Consider the following 16,737-nt stretch of genomic DNA (forward strand, 5'->3'; position numbering starts at 1 on the left):
ACCATCTCTGTGAGCACCTGGAGATCAGTATCATGACATACAATATATATATACAATATATATTGGTACTTCAACATCACCAACATCAAACACAACATATCTCGAGACTTTAACATCAAGATAATCACACACCATCTCTGTGGGGACTTTAGCATCAAGCTAATCACACACCATCTCTCTGGGGACTTTAAAATCATTATCACATACCATCACTGTGGGGACTTTAAAGTTATTATAAACACACACCAGTTCTGTGGGGACTTTAACATAAATATCACATACCATCTTTGTGAGGAACTGGATATCAGTATCACAAAATACAATCTCTGCTGGGACTTCAACATCACCCACATCAAACACCATGTGTATTAGTACTTTATCATCATGTTAATCACACACCAACTCTGTGTGGTCTTTAACAACAGTATTATAAAACAACATAGGAATGCTGTCTTAAACATGATTGTTCGTACAAACCATCTCTGTGAGGATCTGAAATCAGTATCATGACAGACAATCTCTATTCAGACTTTAACATCACCCACATCAAACACCATTTTAATGGGGACTGTAACATATTCGTCATCAGACCAATCATAGAGAGATGTGTTTCAGTGGACAAGATGGTGACTGTGAAACAATGAAACCTGTATTCAAATCTTTGCTTCTCCACCTGACCACATTGTGTGATGCTGAGCCATTCACCTAATATTTCAGTTCCCCAGTTCTCCTTTCAGACACACTTGGAGTTTTTTGTAATATGGTCTCATGCCAGATTTAGGAAATGTTTAGTGAGGTTCTTATGGAAAATACACCACCATTACAATCCATCTATTGTGTATACCTACGGTGTGGGTAGGTACTCATATGTAGAAATAGAATTGTGCAATTTACAAAGATGCCTATGAAACAAACATTTAGCTTTTGCATAGGGATACATTCAATTCCAAATAAGAATAATTAAGTCCTCACAAGGATGGTAACACGCGTTCAGGTCCCCACAGAGATGGTACCGGACACGCGATTAAAAATTAGCATTTTTGCACATTTGAAGCTGGATCCTATATTAGTACTTTTTTCTGAATATATTTCTTCTGTTAGCATATTTTTAAAACATTGGGAAAGGTTAGTCCCCACAAGGCTGGTTCGAGGAGGAGGAGGAGGAGGAGGTAGAGGTGGGGGTGGCGGTGGCGGGTGTTTCCATGTCATTTCATCGCCTGTAATTTCATCCCCAGTCATTTTAACGTGCACATTCCATTGAAAAAGCTCATCGTTTTGGGGGGGTGGGCGGTCGGGGGATTCCCCCAAACCCCTTCCCACTCTTATGTTTGCTATTGCCTACCCACCCAAACCCTTATCTGCCCTTTCCCACCCCCCCTAAAAAATTCAATGGAATGTGCACGTTAAAATGCCTGAGGATGAACAATCAGGCGATGAAAGGACGTTGTACCATATAATGAGTGTGTGTATCATGTATGACTGTGTGTGTGAATAAGCAAGTGCATGGTGTATGGATGGCATGTGAATGAGCAAGTGAATGTTGTGTGTGAATGTGTATGTGTGTGCTCGTGTTTGCAGTGCCCAAACACTGAATTTGGCATGGGAGGCGGTAGGATGCTCAGGAGTTTTTTGTAATGGACATCTATGATCAAGCAAGCATGTTAACTATTAGGTGGCTAGACTGGCATTTAGGTGCACTGCAAAACGAAATTGTGTGTCACCACACGACAACCCCATATGCAGCATAGCCATGGCTTACTGTGGCATGATAATGTTTCCTGGGCATCTGTGATGATAAAAGCATGATATGTCTATTTACGTGGCTAGACTGGCCCTTTGATACAGCCGGTCTAGCCATTTCTTACTGATGGATGCCATGTTTTAGTGGCCATTTATGATAAAGCAAGCATTATGTGTGTTTTATTTGGCTAGATTGGCATTTAGGTGCAGCCAGGCTAGTCATTTCTTAGTGGGGCATTACATTTTTTACGGGGCATTGTGGCGGGTCTGAAGAAGGAGTCGGAAACTCGGAAGATTTGATCCAATTTCTTTTAATGAAAATTAGAAGTAGAAGGCCTAACTTTTCCTATCTCTAAAGGGAGTACCCTACCTACCTAAAGAAACTAACAGTGTTTGTCCGTTGTCATGAAGTCAAATAGAATATATATTCTCTGTTCAAACTATCCTATCTGGCCCTGCCACTAATGTTAACTAATTAAAATAGATCATGGGAATAATTTCAATCAATATTGCCCTGAATGATATGCCCTCTTGATAGTACAGCTAGCCTCTGCGACCAACTCTGGTAGATCCTCAAGAACACTTTTCTCTCTCATGCTTTCTGTGGTCTCCTTTTTATAATGTTCTTCAAGATAACCTTTCTTAATACTGAGATCATTACTTGTGGTTTCTTCCCAGTCCTTCCATCTGTGAGAACTTGATTGGGGTTTCCACTACCCCTTTCTATGCCTCTGTTATCATCTGTCCTGAGTCTTCTAATGTCTCTGATCGGGCTGGTTATAGCCCAGCCGTATTGATTAAGTGCCTTTCCTGTAGAATTTTCAGCTCTGAGTTGAGTATCTTGTTGCATATTGGTCATACAACACTTGTGCGAACTCAGCACATTTCGTCTAAGCTTTATACTTGGTACTTTACTTTGTGTGTATTTGATTACTCGTCCTTTGGCGAGGTCCTTTGGCAAGGTGACAGTTTCATATAAGTCTCTTTCCTCTCTCGGTCACTCGTTATTTGTCTCCAGCTCCCATCACATAACTTTAGCCCTGCTTTCTCGTTCATGTGACTGGGGAATGTTGTCTCAGAGTGAAAGCAATGTCCTGTAGGCCTCCCGCTTCTCCCAGCCCAACCGTACCTCATACTTGGTAGGGGCTGGTGGTTGGGCTTGGCTCTCGCTTAGGACTGTTCTCTCTCTCTGTCGGATTCTCACCTTCACGTTGTCGGGTGCGCGTCAGCCTCCTTCTCCTCACTGGTGCTGCTGGTTGGATGTGAGCCAACCTCTCTTCACTAGTGATATCAGCATTGTTCTTGGCTCGTTGTGCCCACCACGTCCAACTCGTCCTATCAAGTAGTCCCAATAATTAATTTCAATGTGTTGGTGTAGGAAGTTCCTCAGAGGAACCGAAGTCCTCGTCTACGAAGAGGGCGTCTCTCCTGGTGAGGTCCCACTTGCCACAATCCCTAGGGAGCATTTTCCAGAGTTTGCTCACCTGCCTAGCCTCACGGAGGAAAGGGGGGCCCTCTTGGGGCAAGGGGCAAATACCTGAGATTTATCACAGCATTCACAATAAATCAAGCATGATGAGCATTTGGTGCAGCCAGTTTGCACATCATTTCTGATTGTGGCATGGAATTTTTAATGGCAAAGCCAACAGAAGTATGTTCTTACATAGTGATACTGGCATACATTGGCAGAGCCAGCTTAGACCTGTTTATTATATAATAATTGCTAGCATTATGCAAAAGCAAACCAGAGTATTTTTTAATATGAGAATACTGGCATATAATGGCGCAGCCAGCATGCAAATGCATGGACCGAGCCAGCGTGAAAGTATGTTTTATACTAGCATATTTTGTGGGTAAAGGCATGAAAATGCGTGGGGAATTGCTTCTATGAACTGTGGTGACTCGCATCGATTGGATTTTCATGAGATTCCCTACAAAACCAATTGCAAACTGACTTCTTACCCGATTTTTGCTGGAAAGTGTGCTGTATTTGGACAATTTTAACCCATCATTCAAAAGATTTTCTCGAGTTTGGACCCCCCATCTCTCCCAATCTCCATTGGATGGTTCAGGCTCACTCGCTATGCTTGGCCACTAATGCATATTTTAGGCAAATATTTTTGCCCCTCCAGTTACAAATTCACCAGGCGCCAAAGTTGGAGTAGATCAATTGTATCCCAATAGGAAAGAGAAATTCACGTTAAGTGCACTATATTAATGTTAAGAAATAGATGTGATATTGTTACAATGTTGTACTTTTGCATGTATTTAGAATAGTTGAGGTTTGCTAAAGGTTACTTTTAGTGTTATCTTGTGTCAAGTGTAATACATTTTAGATTTGCATACATGTAGCAACAAAAATTGTGTGAATATAATATGGGAGCACATTGTGCACCTCATTACGATGAGATTTAAAGCACAGAAGCTTTATATGAAGTGGAAAAAGGCTCCTGAATGGGGAATGCATTATGAGTGGATGCCGTAGTTTTGAACACTCGTACATAAAGAATAAACATGCACACATTCTTGATTAGGAAAACTGGCTGGCCGAGGGAGAAAGTATCAGTTGGCAGAAAGACAGGTGCAACCACATGTGAATGGCTATTTGGTTTTGAAATTGAATGAAGAGTATTGTTCCAGGGTTTGTCATGGAAATTGGTGAGCGAGTGGCCAAAGAAGCATCAGCCGCCTGGCACCGTCAATCTAGGGTTAGTGGCTTAAACTGTAAAAGGGTGACTGGGAGCAGAGATGAAGGCAGGCCTATGAGAATGTCAAATAGATTAGGACAAAGATTATAATGGTAACAAAGGCCAAATGGATTGAACTGGTGGTTGCGCACAATGAAAATGTGAGAGGACGCCAAGAATGAATATCCAGAGTGTCAGAGTGCTCAGAGAAACGAGTTAGTGCCTGATCAGTAGAGCCTTTCGTCAGCTCTCTATAGCCTGATAAAGTGGCCATACATAAACCATGCATGTCACAATTAGCACTGCAGGTCTGTGACCAAGTGGAAACTGTACTAAAAATGTATTGTATGCCAAGTTAGGGCTGTCTGTCTTGTATTAAGAAACCAAAGAAGAGGGTTGCGTGTGTACTTGCAATGCCATGAAATTGTATGTCTAGGGGGATGTTGCCATAGTTAAGGCAGTCAATGAGATTGTGGGGATTAGATTTCATTGTATAGGGCCAACTTGTATTTGTATTTTGGGTAATTACTTGTAAAGGAACATGAGGGAATTGTGGTAGTGTGTTAAGTGTTCTGGAAATGTATATATACTGTATCTGTTCTGTGGTTCATGGAGGCTCAGGTTACTTCAATCTCCAAGGAGTTGTCTAGCCTCTCTCCCAGCAGTCATTGTGAAATAAACCTGGTTTAATGACAGCGTTCATTCACTTCTTGAGAGGTGGGCTATTTTACAGTACAGAGATCTGAGGGCAGCCCTGAGATCACCGTGATTTACTGTGGCAGTCCTGGCATATATTGTTGGCAGAGACATGAAAATGTTTTGTAAAATGCTGTTGTACACAGTTCTTGATTTGCCAGCGGTTGGAATTATTCATATGTTACTCTACAGAACTGTTTTGAAATTGTATGGGTTTTAGTCATTTGTTAACAAGAAACCTTCAGTAAAATTGCAACATTTGAATAAATTACTCTGAAAAATGTCTTAAGCTCTAATATCCCTTACCCTGTGGGATATATTTACCCACTCAGCTGTACTCCCTTCCATAACCAAGCTGCACTTCAGCAGAAGCAGCAGAATGGCTGTGCTGGCTCCTGGGAGTACCACTGCCTCACGGCAAAACTGTGTTTTCAGCTACAAAAAGATGGCTGCACCATCTTGGCAAGCACAAATTGGGCAGGATGGAACAAGGGGGCAGACTGAGAAAGCTTGCCAGTGTGATCTTACATGTACAAAGGACGGGGAGTAAAAAAGCAGCTCTGCTTTGCTGCAAGCCCAAAGTTCCCATGGAAAAAAGGAAATATTTACATTTAAAAATGATGCCACTTTGATGCTCTTTTTCCTCTGTTGCTCATCGCAATCATTTTATTAATGAGACGGTGCCATGCCCCTCCACATTCACATTGTGATCTAAGCAGATAAGAGCAGTATTCCTGAATGACAGGCTGATGTTCAGATATGAAGAAATCAAAAGAAGCTTTACTTCAACTACACAGGAAATGCTCTACTTTTTGGCTACAAAATGTCAAGGATCAATGCGTCAAAAAGGCCCTGGCTTTCTGGGTCTATGTCAATTTCAGTGCATCTGTGTTTTAACCCATTGCTGCATACCAGAAACTAACTATGGCTAGAAAACAATGTGGGAATTCAGATGGAAAAAATAAATCGAATTTGCAGGGAAAATGTAGTCACCACACGTTTAAAATGTACTTTTGCAAACTAAGAAAAATACTTGTTTAAAGGTGTATGTTGGATAAGGTTCTGCCCTTATCTACCAATGTGAAGGGGTCTTGTACTGTTAAACATACATGGGAGATCGTATTCAACAGGCTTTATTCTGATTTATAACAAAAATAAATAAAAAATAAAATAAGGAATTAAATTGCTTTGGTTGCAGTGGGGGAAATCAGCCCAAACAGGTTTCTGCTTGGGGGTTGCCAGCAAGAGAAGGCCCCACACAGTAGATGCTAAAACACACAAGCGATAATTGCTACTTTGGCAGACTTTCATCTGGGCTGAGGCCTCTTACAATGGAAGCTGCAGGACACCAACCTGTGAAGTGGAAGCGCCCATAAACCCTCAATCAAACTGGGAAAACCCCTGCCCACACTGGGCTGGAGTGACAGTTGGAGGTAGCTGAAGAGAAAGAAATTGTCCCAGTGAAGGACAACGGATGCCCATTTGTTTCAAAAGACTATTTTATTAAGAAACTTTGATAACTTATTTTTTCAACAGAAATTCGCAGGAATGTAAAAAGTTCAGTTTTAATGTAATTTTGTGGGTTTTAATTTAAGACATTGTAGCCTTCACTGCCATATAGGGACCAGAAATGGCAATGAATAGGGTATTCAAAGGAACGTGTACATGATGCCAATGTAAAATTCAATACTGACGTGCATGATGATAATCCATACACACGTGTAAAGTTATAGAATTTTAGGCTGAATATTTCACACTAAAAATGACTGAACATTATTAGAAGGGAAAAACAATGGGCCTCATTACGAATCACCCGGTATGGAAATAACGGTGGTGCTAAACCTGCCGCCACCATTGTTTCCATACCGGGTGATCTCAAGTCCTGCAGGCAGAGGTGTCATTCCCGCCAGGTCTGACCCGGTGGGTTTAACACCACCCGCCTGCAGGCGGACGTGGAAACACCGGCACCATCACGAGATGGTGCCGGTGTTTCCACTTCCCCATTGAGTCCGTTGAGGACTCAATGGGAATGGGGATTTACTGAATTCTGCCTCCGGAATTCCCGGGTCACCAGGGTCATAATGCCCGGGTAATTCCAGGAATCACGGAGGTGGAATGGTAATAAGAGTCCGGCGGTAACCTGCCAGTTTTTCCGGCTCAGTTACCGCCGGACTCGTAATGAGGACCAATGTCTTACAAATTGTGGAGTTGGACTGGCATGTTCTGCAGAAAATATGTAACCTATTGATGTCATTTGTTAAGATGCTCCAACTGTACAAATGTGCCATTTATGGCAAAACTGAATTGTCACTAAAGTAACTGTGGGAGGTTCTGGACATTGTAAAACTCACATAATAAATCTGACCTCATGCCCTTGTAACCCAACCAGCTGGGAGGAAGATGGTAACTATCTCCCCTGACCAATCCAGTTGTTTAGAGGCGTGCTTGGTTAAGCCTGCTGTATAATTCTATGATGTCACCATGCTCTATAAAAAGGGTGGCTGACAAAACTCTAGACAGACTCTTTCCTGAATTTCCTGCACCTGCGTTCCTGATCTTCTACATTCATCTTGGCAGACTCCAGATCCCACTGCAAAGCCAAAGCATAGCTGATTCCAGATCCCACTGCAAAGCCAAAGTATAGCTGATTCCAGATCCCACTGCAAAGCCAAAGCATAGCTGATTCCAGAATCCACTGCAAGGCCAAAGCATTGCAGACCATCCCAGCAAGGCCTCAATCCAGAGATCCCACTAAAAAAATCCCACTAAACAAAGGAAAAAGCTGTGGTGTTCTTTTGGGAAGCATCCTGAAACCAGACTGGCTTTTTGCCCACTAACTGCATGCCCTCTGCAACCCTGCCATCCAGCTGTCCTGATTATCTGGTGACCAGACAGGCCCAGCTGTTCTGATAGGAGAGTCTACCGCCACCTGGTGACACAAGCCCTGGAGTCCAGAACCCGGTTGACTGTTCCTAATCCCAAATTTAAGAGTGGACTGTGAGTATCCCCCATCCCATAACACAGTCTACCCCATCTGGACTTTTGTCATTGTGTCACTCTGTAAGCAACTACCCTGATAACTTGTCTAGACTGTTTAATTTTCTGGGCACCCTGCTCTTGTTTCCTAGTGTTAGCGCAATTCTTTCCTTCAGCTCATCTAATAACTCATTAGTAATATTTGGAGTAATTTAAATTAATTCCCACATAGATCAGGACACGGCGGGAAAAGGTTGACGTCACGAATCAATCTGTGAATGTACTGTGGCTTTCTTTAACAATATAGTCTAAATAAATTAGTTTAAGTAAACTTTGCCTTTCATTTTTAAAACTGATTTTCTCTTTTGAACTGCTCTATTTTCCTAAAAACGAACCTCATTCTACCTTCCAAATCCCTCTTAATTCACCAGCTATAGCCCTCCTTTCACTTCTATATCATCCCTGTGCTGTGCATCTATAGCCCTGCCCAAAAACCGCATTCCAATTCAGTGTTTTTCACCTGTCTTTTGAAAAAAAGGTTTTTGCATTTAAAACTGCAAACTAGAAAAAAATGCAACTTCTCCATGTGTGAATTCAGCTGCACTGGGTTTTCAATTTTAATCTGTTTTGTGAACCGTATGCTTTTGTGATACCATACCTGTTGGTTGATAGTGAGATAACATCACTAATACTGTGATAAAACATATGTATATCGATATTTAACACACATAAAATTCATTATTTTTCAAAATCCGAGTGTCATTTTATGTCTTTGCAAAGGGTTTAAAATCTGTTTTTGGATTTGATTTTGTGAGGGAAGGTCGGATTCTCTTTGCTGCCTCTTATCCCTGACTACCTGCTGCTTCTTTCTATACACTCAGAATTTGATTATTTGTGGGGAGAGGGAACATTGCAGGGGGAAACCTTAACTTGGGTGCTATCTATCCTAATTCAAAAAGTGCTCCTGTTCATTTGTGCTTGGGATATGTTCTACTAGAAGGTTAACCAAGTGCATTGCTTCCATTTCCATTGTCATTATCACCCCATTGGTGATTGCTGCCCAATATTAAAATTTGTGTGATTTTTGTTAATTTTAAAAATAAATAAACATTGTATTTTCACCAACCAGCCCGGCTCATGGTCCATTGTGACCCAGGGTATTTGTAAAAGGGGGTGTGAGATGGGTCGGGTACCGGCTCAATTTGAATTCATTGAAATTAAAGAAAAAGCATTCCTATTGAGCACCACATCCCAGGCTAACACCAAGTGTCCTGGTCCAGTGTGTGACGCCCAATTGGAATCCTTAACACAACCCAGTTGGTTTAGGTCCTTCATTGCAGTCAGTAGCTCATTAACATTTTTGAAAATATCTATGCCATCCACTGTAAAATGTCAACAGCTGCCACTGGCAAGCAACATTTGGTTAGAATTAATGTTATTAGCATTTTCTCCTCACACCCTTCCCCTCTAAGTGTGTCCTTTTGTGCAATGATCAAGAGATAATTGGTAAGGGAGGGGAGGTCTTCACCAATCTTTGGAAAATCGGGGGGTAATGCATATTTTGGATCTGGGAGAGAAATCCAGAGAGTAGTTGCCAAAGCCACAAAATCCCACCTGCCTTACTGTGAGCCTCAGAAGAAAGCAGCAGCTATGAGATTTCTAGAAGAACAACGGCTTATTGAGGGCATGTACTGTTAATAGTGTGAGTTCACTGTATTCCAGGCATGCCAAAAGCACACTGGGTGGTGCACATGGACTCACATTTTATAGGTTGGACAACTGGTAACCATTGAAAGCATAAAAGTGTGGAACAGTAGAGTTTGCTTCTTCTGAGGTGCAGCAAGTTTTCGGCTGCAGCATTCTGATATGGGGCTCCTGCAGACAAGAAACAATCATAGTCCTTGAAAAGCACTGTTGCCATAGTCAAGCCTGGAAGAATTTAAGGCATCAATAATGGTTACCTTGTGGGAAACTTCAGGAAAGGTTGTATCTTCACAAGGACACAGAGATGAGAAAAGCATGTTTATGTGTTTGGGTATTGCGAGTTTGGCATCACACTCTGAACTCTCTGCTTCCCTGACTCCGTACACCTGACCTCACTGGCACTTGCCTTCCCACAGGCCCTTCTGCCCTGCTCATGCACTTTGCCCCTTACCTCTGCTCTGCACTTCTCGTTACTGCACTTGCATGATCGGAATATTACAAGGCCTAGTATGATTATTTCCTGTTTGTCCTTGTTTCCCGGTCCCCCCAGCCTTGTTGTGCCTTGAAACACTTGTGTATAGGTGCATTACAAATAACCAATAAACAAAATAAATAAATAAGGAGGATGTCTAGGCTTTTGATACAGTTGAATTCTAAAAGCAAAGGCTAAGGGTTGCAGACCGGATGAAGGAAGACCTAGGTTTGGGGCTGTAATTGATAATAATAACCTCTGTTTTATCTCCATTGAGTTTTAGCAACTTTCTGTCCATCCAATGGTGGATGTCTGGCATGCATTTGCATAAGAGGTTGGACCTGAGGTCAAGTTTTCTTTGTCCATTGACACCTGGATCTGGGTATCATTGGCATATGAACAGAAAGAGCTTCTAAAGCAGCTAATGAGAAGTTCAATGTTTGGAGATCTACAATGATAGAACTACAGAGAGCGAAGAGCCGCTGGGGATTATGCGTTTTCTGTTTTGGATCCGATTGGGAGGAGAATACCAAAATGCCTTGCGACAGTGAGCGAAGCAGTACATCTGCATATCACGATCACGTGAAACTTGAATGCAGGAGAATGACAGTCAGGAGAGAAGCATGTGCTGAGTGATGGTGTCCAATGATGGAGACCAAAGAGCACCTAGACTCCTGACATCTGCATTATCAGCCCACCTACCATGGAGCCGATTACAGATGCATGCATCGGAATGGGGAGACCTTTGCCTGGTGGTCATCAAGACGATAATTGTCCTTCAAACAAGGCTTGGAGTTGGAGGATTGCTATGGTCTTCTGAAATGTGGTTGGGAATATTGTGCGGCAGGTGTGTTGGAGTAGGGGGGATTCCCGAGGACCATAGGACCTGTTTGAAATCCCATTAGGAGGATTCAGAGGTGAGAGATGAGTAAATTAACACAATTAATTAATTGGTAATTCATTGAGATACAAAAAAGTAATCAGAGCCTCCCTGGAGTTCTCTGAATTGTGTGATTTATGGTATTTTAAGAAAGGTGTGTTTCGAGTCAACATTTCATATACTTCTATACCATCATGGTCCCGGTAGGATAGCTCAGGGGCAACATGCTCGCCTTGGAAGCAGGACGACACAGAGCAACACACGTTCGACCCCCGGGTCCACGCTTAGAAACCTCTGGGTATTGAGCGTGTTATAAACTAAACTGTAATGCGCCCTGTATATTTTATTTCATAACAGAGCCAGGCATCTTAAGCAGTACTTTGATAGTAATGACAGTATGTGGGAATCTTGTCCAGCAAACCTATATGTTTTGCAGCACCCTGAAGCCACCCTTACATATACTGACAGCACACTGACCTTCACTATGTATTGCAGCTCCTTGGCAGGCAGGACGGCACCATGCTATTATTGGCCATACCCTGAAATTCCAAGGAGTCACCCTTCGATTATGGCCCGCACTCGTACAAAGGAGGCAGCACTCTGATGCCACTGAAGTCATGTGCTTAATTAATCAGCACCAACCTATCACAAAGCAGCTACGCTCTTTGTGGAGCTTTGTGACATTGCCTGTGATAGTTGGTCATATAAACACTCCCATGCCCCAATAACAAATTGGACACTAGCACCACACATAAAGCCTTCACACACAAACACACACACACACACGCACGCCACTCCAATCCTTCCTGCACACATGTACAACTTCCACACACTTATTTCCTAAGTAACAAGAATTCTTTTACATCTAATGCTACTTTATCCAGTATTATTGTGGTTTAAAAATAATGTAAAGAAGCCCCTGCCCAGTTTTAGTGCCAAAGGCAAAGTCCCTGCGACATCCAGAGACCTTTCCGGACAAATATGAGCAAATATGTTTTCCAGAGCATTGCATTCATTCTATGATTCGATACAAGCGCAGAAAGATTATCTGCAAAACATGGTCCATCCCACAGTCAGATTAAATAATAAGTTGCATAGCTTTTGTCTCCAAGTGCACAATGTATTTGATTGCATGTTGCCAAAGAGTGCTCGGTGTGTTAATGTGACTGCTACACAAATCATAGATGCATCATGAACGCCTCCTGTGAGTAACAAATGTAAAATACACTGGGCCTCATTAGGGGTCTGGCGGTAACCCTGCCGTTGCTACTAGCGGGTTGCTGACGGAGCCGTACAAAATTACTGGCGTCTGACTTCCTGGTGCCACCGGGCTATTCCAAGTCCGTCGGCCGGGAAGTCAGGCGCCGGTAATTTCGTTAGTCCCCTTTCCCTTACACTCCCAAAGGATTCTATGGGAATGGGGACACAGGAGCACCAGCACTGTTGTTAATGGTGCTGGTGGTCCTGTGAAAACTGTGCGTGCAGGAGGGCAGCCGCCCGGCAGAGTTGTAGTGTGCCAGTCCGGAAACAACGTTGCAAGTAAGCTTACCGGAACCGTTACAATGAGGCCCACTGTCTGATTGCGACGCAAAAAAATTACTGCGACACAAACAAAAAATACAAGATGATTGGTCGACTGGAGGAGACACAAATCTTAAATTTCATGTCTTGTGCTACCCGCAGGTGGGTGTTTTATCCACTAGTCCATCATTGCGGACGCAAGCGAGAGTGCCGATTGTGGACAGAGCATGCATGTGCAGCAACATGGCTCATGTTGAGTGACTACTGGAGAGAAGATGGACAGCAGCTGGTACAGCGGTATACATGTGGCATTTTGGTACGCTTTTTAAACCAAAATACTGGGGCAAAGAATAAGGGAAAGAGCCCCTGCAATAAAGGAGCAATATGTCCTCATGTTCTTACAGTTCCAATAAGGTTAACGGCCCTTCAACTGACATATTCACCACCATTATGGAGGAAATGTGGTGCTCTTCTTAGGATACCAACATGATGATATAATGCAACTCTGTTTACTTACCATTATAGCAAAAACATATTACTGATGTAGTGGAAACAAGTACTCAGGAAAATGCCTGAAGGCCTGCACTGCAGTGCCCATTCAATAGGCCAGACATACCCACAACAAAGGCTGCACCAGACAGGTGTAAGAAAGCACAGGCCCCTTCACGGGACGGGGCGCATAGGGATCAGTCAGATGTGCCCCACAGAGTCCCAATGAATGGTAGAAAAAGCCAGTGCAGGATTTATTATTCATAAATTGACCAAATATTTATATGACGTGGCACAAGGTTGATCCGACGACACATGTTTCGCTCCTCTGGGCGTCAAAGGACTAATTACCACAGAGATTCTGGAATTCTATTCATTTTCCAATTACATTTGTACTTTTTCAAGGGGGGTCTTATTGATGCAAATCATGTACTATTCCTTTTCCGATGCATTTAAGCTCTTAAGTATTGTCCTGTAAAGGAATTTGTATTCGACTCATTTTTCACTAACTAGAGGCTCCTCCTGGTAGATCAACCTTGGAAGCACTGGAAAAGGCACCCAACACTTATTGGCTGATCAACTTTCTACCACGTCATGTTGATGTCTGTCTCTAAGTGGAACGATTTGTTATAACAAATATAAGGGAAATGGAATGACGTTAGGAATATTGAACTGTTCTGATATTGAGCAACTACTATTCGTATCATTTTAGCAGTGTTAATGGATGATTTAGGAATCAAATTGAGTCCCTATGCAATCGTTGAAAATGTTGTGGTAGGTGAAAATGTTTTAAAGAGATCAAAGGTTGATTGCAGTATGTGGGATCTGCAGCAATACCACCCCCGTACAGGGTTCAGTTTAGCTGGAACCCCACAGCCTTTTAACTGAAATACACACTCTTTCAAATGAATCATTTTTTACTAGAATTTTCAATTCCCCGGGTAAACAAAAGGGACATCATTTCAGCTAGTAAAGTACTTTAGAATCCACCATCGCTTCCTGTGCCATTCGAGTGTTCGCTTGACATGTGTACGCATCTTGGGGCCTATTTCAACCTCAAAGTTCTGAGTCCCTGCCAGCCTACCCGCCAAGTCAACTATTGCAGTCCAGTTAATTTCTTGATATTCGCGGTCTTCTTAAGCCTTTCACACCTATCACAAGAGAGGATCTTCTTCAGCAAATCCAAAGCATCAAGTCGAATTCCCTGCTTGATGCTTGCCCCATAAACATTGTCCCTTTTCTTCCTCTTGTAATGCACTCTTCCGGCTGCACACTCGTAACCTTTCTCTTTCCACAGGCTGTGTTACCAACTCATTTAAAACCGATTAAATATCCTTTGAATAAAAAAAGAAACCTCTCCTCAGACTTACTTCTGTCTTCCATTTTCCATCTTATTTCTCTTACTCCTTCTCCATGAATCTGATCAAATCAGTCAGCATTCTTGGTCCTCCCTGATCTCTCTGTTGCCTTGTATATGATGGACTGCTCCATCTTGGCCGACTGCATCTTAGCGACATAGGTTCTGGAGAGTGCTCTGATTGGATCGTCTCCTTTCTTTCCAAACATGCTCAAGCAGTGTCTTCCCCTCCTTCACTACTTCTTTCTTGCCTTTGCTTGTAGAATTACTCAAGGGTCCTCTCTTTCTCCTTTGTTTAATCTAATTGAATTCTTTGGCTTCTATTTCTTTACCTATGCAGACAATACTGAGGTTCTTATCTGCACTGATGCTGACCCTGGAGTGAAATGCTTCCAGTCTTGTGCGTTAGAAGATGCTAACAGGACAACCCGTACCTCCCTTATATTAAATTCTGGTAGACTAAAGTTTTGGTATTCAGAGCCCCCCACACCTCCAACTGGTCCTCCAACTTGTGGCCATCACCCCTCCCCCCTTTTCATCCTCCAATCTATTCCCTATGCAATCCCCGTTTTACATTTGTCCAGGATCTCTCTTTGCTTCCCCAAATAAGTTCTGTTAACTCCTTTTCCTTACACCAACAGCACCTATTTCCCCAGCTTTCTCCCATGTTCACATCCTGAGATGGTAACTCCTCTTATTCAATCATGGTTGAACTATGGAAAAGTCCTATACTTGGGCCTACCTAGCTCCATCTCATCTCAGTTACAATGTGTCCAGAATAATGCTGCTTGGCTCATTCCTGTTCTTATGGAGTAAAACCACATTTCTTCTGCCCTTAAAAAGCTCTACTGGTTCCCATTCAGCAAATGACACTCTTCTCTATTTTGCACCTCTGTTTCTATTCTCGAGGCCCTTCTTTTCTTTACTTTACTTTATATTATTTGTATAGCGCGGCCATAGACCCGAAGGCGTGAGGGCGCTACAGGACAGTGAACAATACAAAAAAAATGCACAGAAGTCGATAGCAAAAAAGTCAGATTAAAATGAATAAGAAGTCACTGACAGGGTAAAAGCAGATTAATTGAAAATCTCTAAACTCCTTGCAGAACCCAACCCTCTCGCAACCTTGGCTCATCTCTTCTATGTCTCCTGAATAGTCCACGCTTTTTGATATCCTGCAAAGAAGGAATCATATTTAGGTTCTTACCCCAAAGGAATGGAATCAAATGCCTTTACCAGTCTGATCTTCATCTAAATCTTTGGTTTTTTTTAAAGGAATTATCTTAAATCTGTTCAATTTTCCTCCACTCCTTAATAATTTGTCCCCCACATTGCTGTTGCCTAGCTGCAATAGACCCCCTTGGTGGTGTATAAGGGCTTTACCAAACTCCAGAAACATACATACATGTGTTCAATGATAGGAGACAGTGCATGAGACTATATCAACTACATTGTATTACTTAGTTTACACAGATATTAAAAATGACAATGTGTGTCTTCCGTTACCCAAGGAGTCCTGTGCATCCAACCGGGCCTTGTGGTCAATGAGCAGCCTTGTGATTTCTTCATTTCCAATGCATGCTGCAAATGACAAGGGAAACTCCCCTGATGAACAGAAGGGGGAAATAAAGTGTTAGGTGTGTGTTCTATTGTGCAAATGAACATACAAAAATAGCTCAGAATTATGTAGACATAGTTAGATGGGGTCTTATCAGACACCCATCCACAGTACATATATGGACAGAAGAGCCATCTAAAATGATACACTAACATTACATACATGTGCAAGGATGTCCATGTGCATGAATATACAATGAAACCTATGGGTTTTCAATGTTCCTAAAATCTCTCCAACAAGGACAAAAACCAAAATATGTTTTAACATTTTGTTTTAACCCGACCTGGGGCTCTGAGCCACTTGTTTCAGTATTCAGGATGTTCTATGCTGCACAGTGAAGAATGGCATAGTAGGCATTACTGCCACATTTTGAAAGCATTAAATACTACGGAAGGAGTTGCAAAAAGTTGGAGCACCCCTTGTTGTAATACTGAACCCATACGTGCAAGGTCGTGCAGCAAATGAAGGTGAGCATTCCCTTGGTGCCCATGCTAACGGAAGAATTACGTTTGCGCTTCTCATATTCATATTATGGGAGCATGCACAAGGACCCAATTCTTATGAGGTTGTGAAATATAAAACCTGTCCTTAATAGCG

At 42.4% G+C, this 16,737-nt stretch overlaps 1 protein-coding gene across 1 annotated transcript in view; it reads right to left on the reverse strand.

The window, feature by feature from the left end:
• LOC138491791 (transient receptor potential cation channel subfamily V member 6-like) overlaps positions 1–16,737 on the reverse strand; it is a 372,724-nt gene that overhangs the window by 274,250 nt on the left and 81,737 nt on the right. Inside the window, exon 5 of the mRNA XM_069618499.1 lies at positions 16,029–16,127. Coding sequence (XP_069474600.1) covers positions 16,029–16,127 — 99 coding nt within the window. The remainder of the gene's footprint in view (positions 1–16,028; positions 16,128–16,737) is intronic.

The sequence above is a fragment of the Ambystoma mexicanum genome, chromosome 10, assembly GCF_040938575.1.
Source record: "Ambystoma mexicanum isolate Mex_15411 chromosome 10, UKY_AmexF1_1, whole genome shotgun sequence".
In the NCBI taxonomy this organism is placed as follows: Eukaryota; Metazoa; Chordata; class Amphibia; order Caudata; family Ambystomatidae; genus Ambystoma; species Ambystoma mexicanum.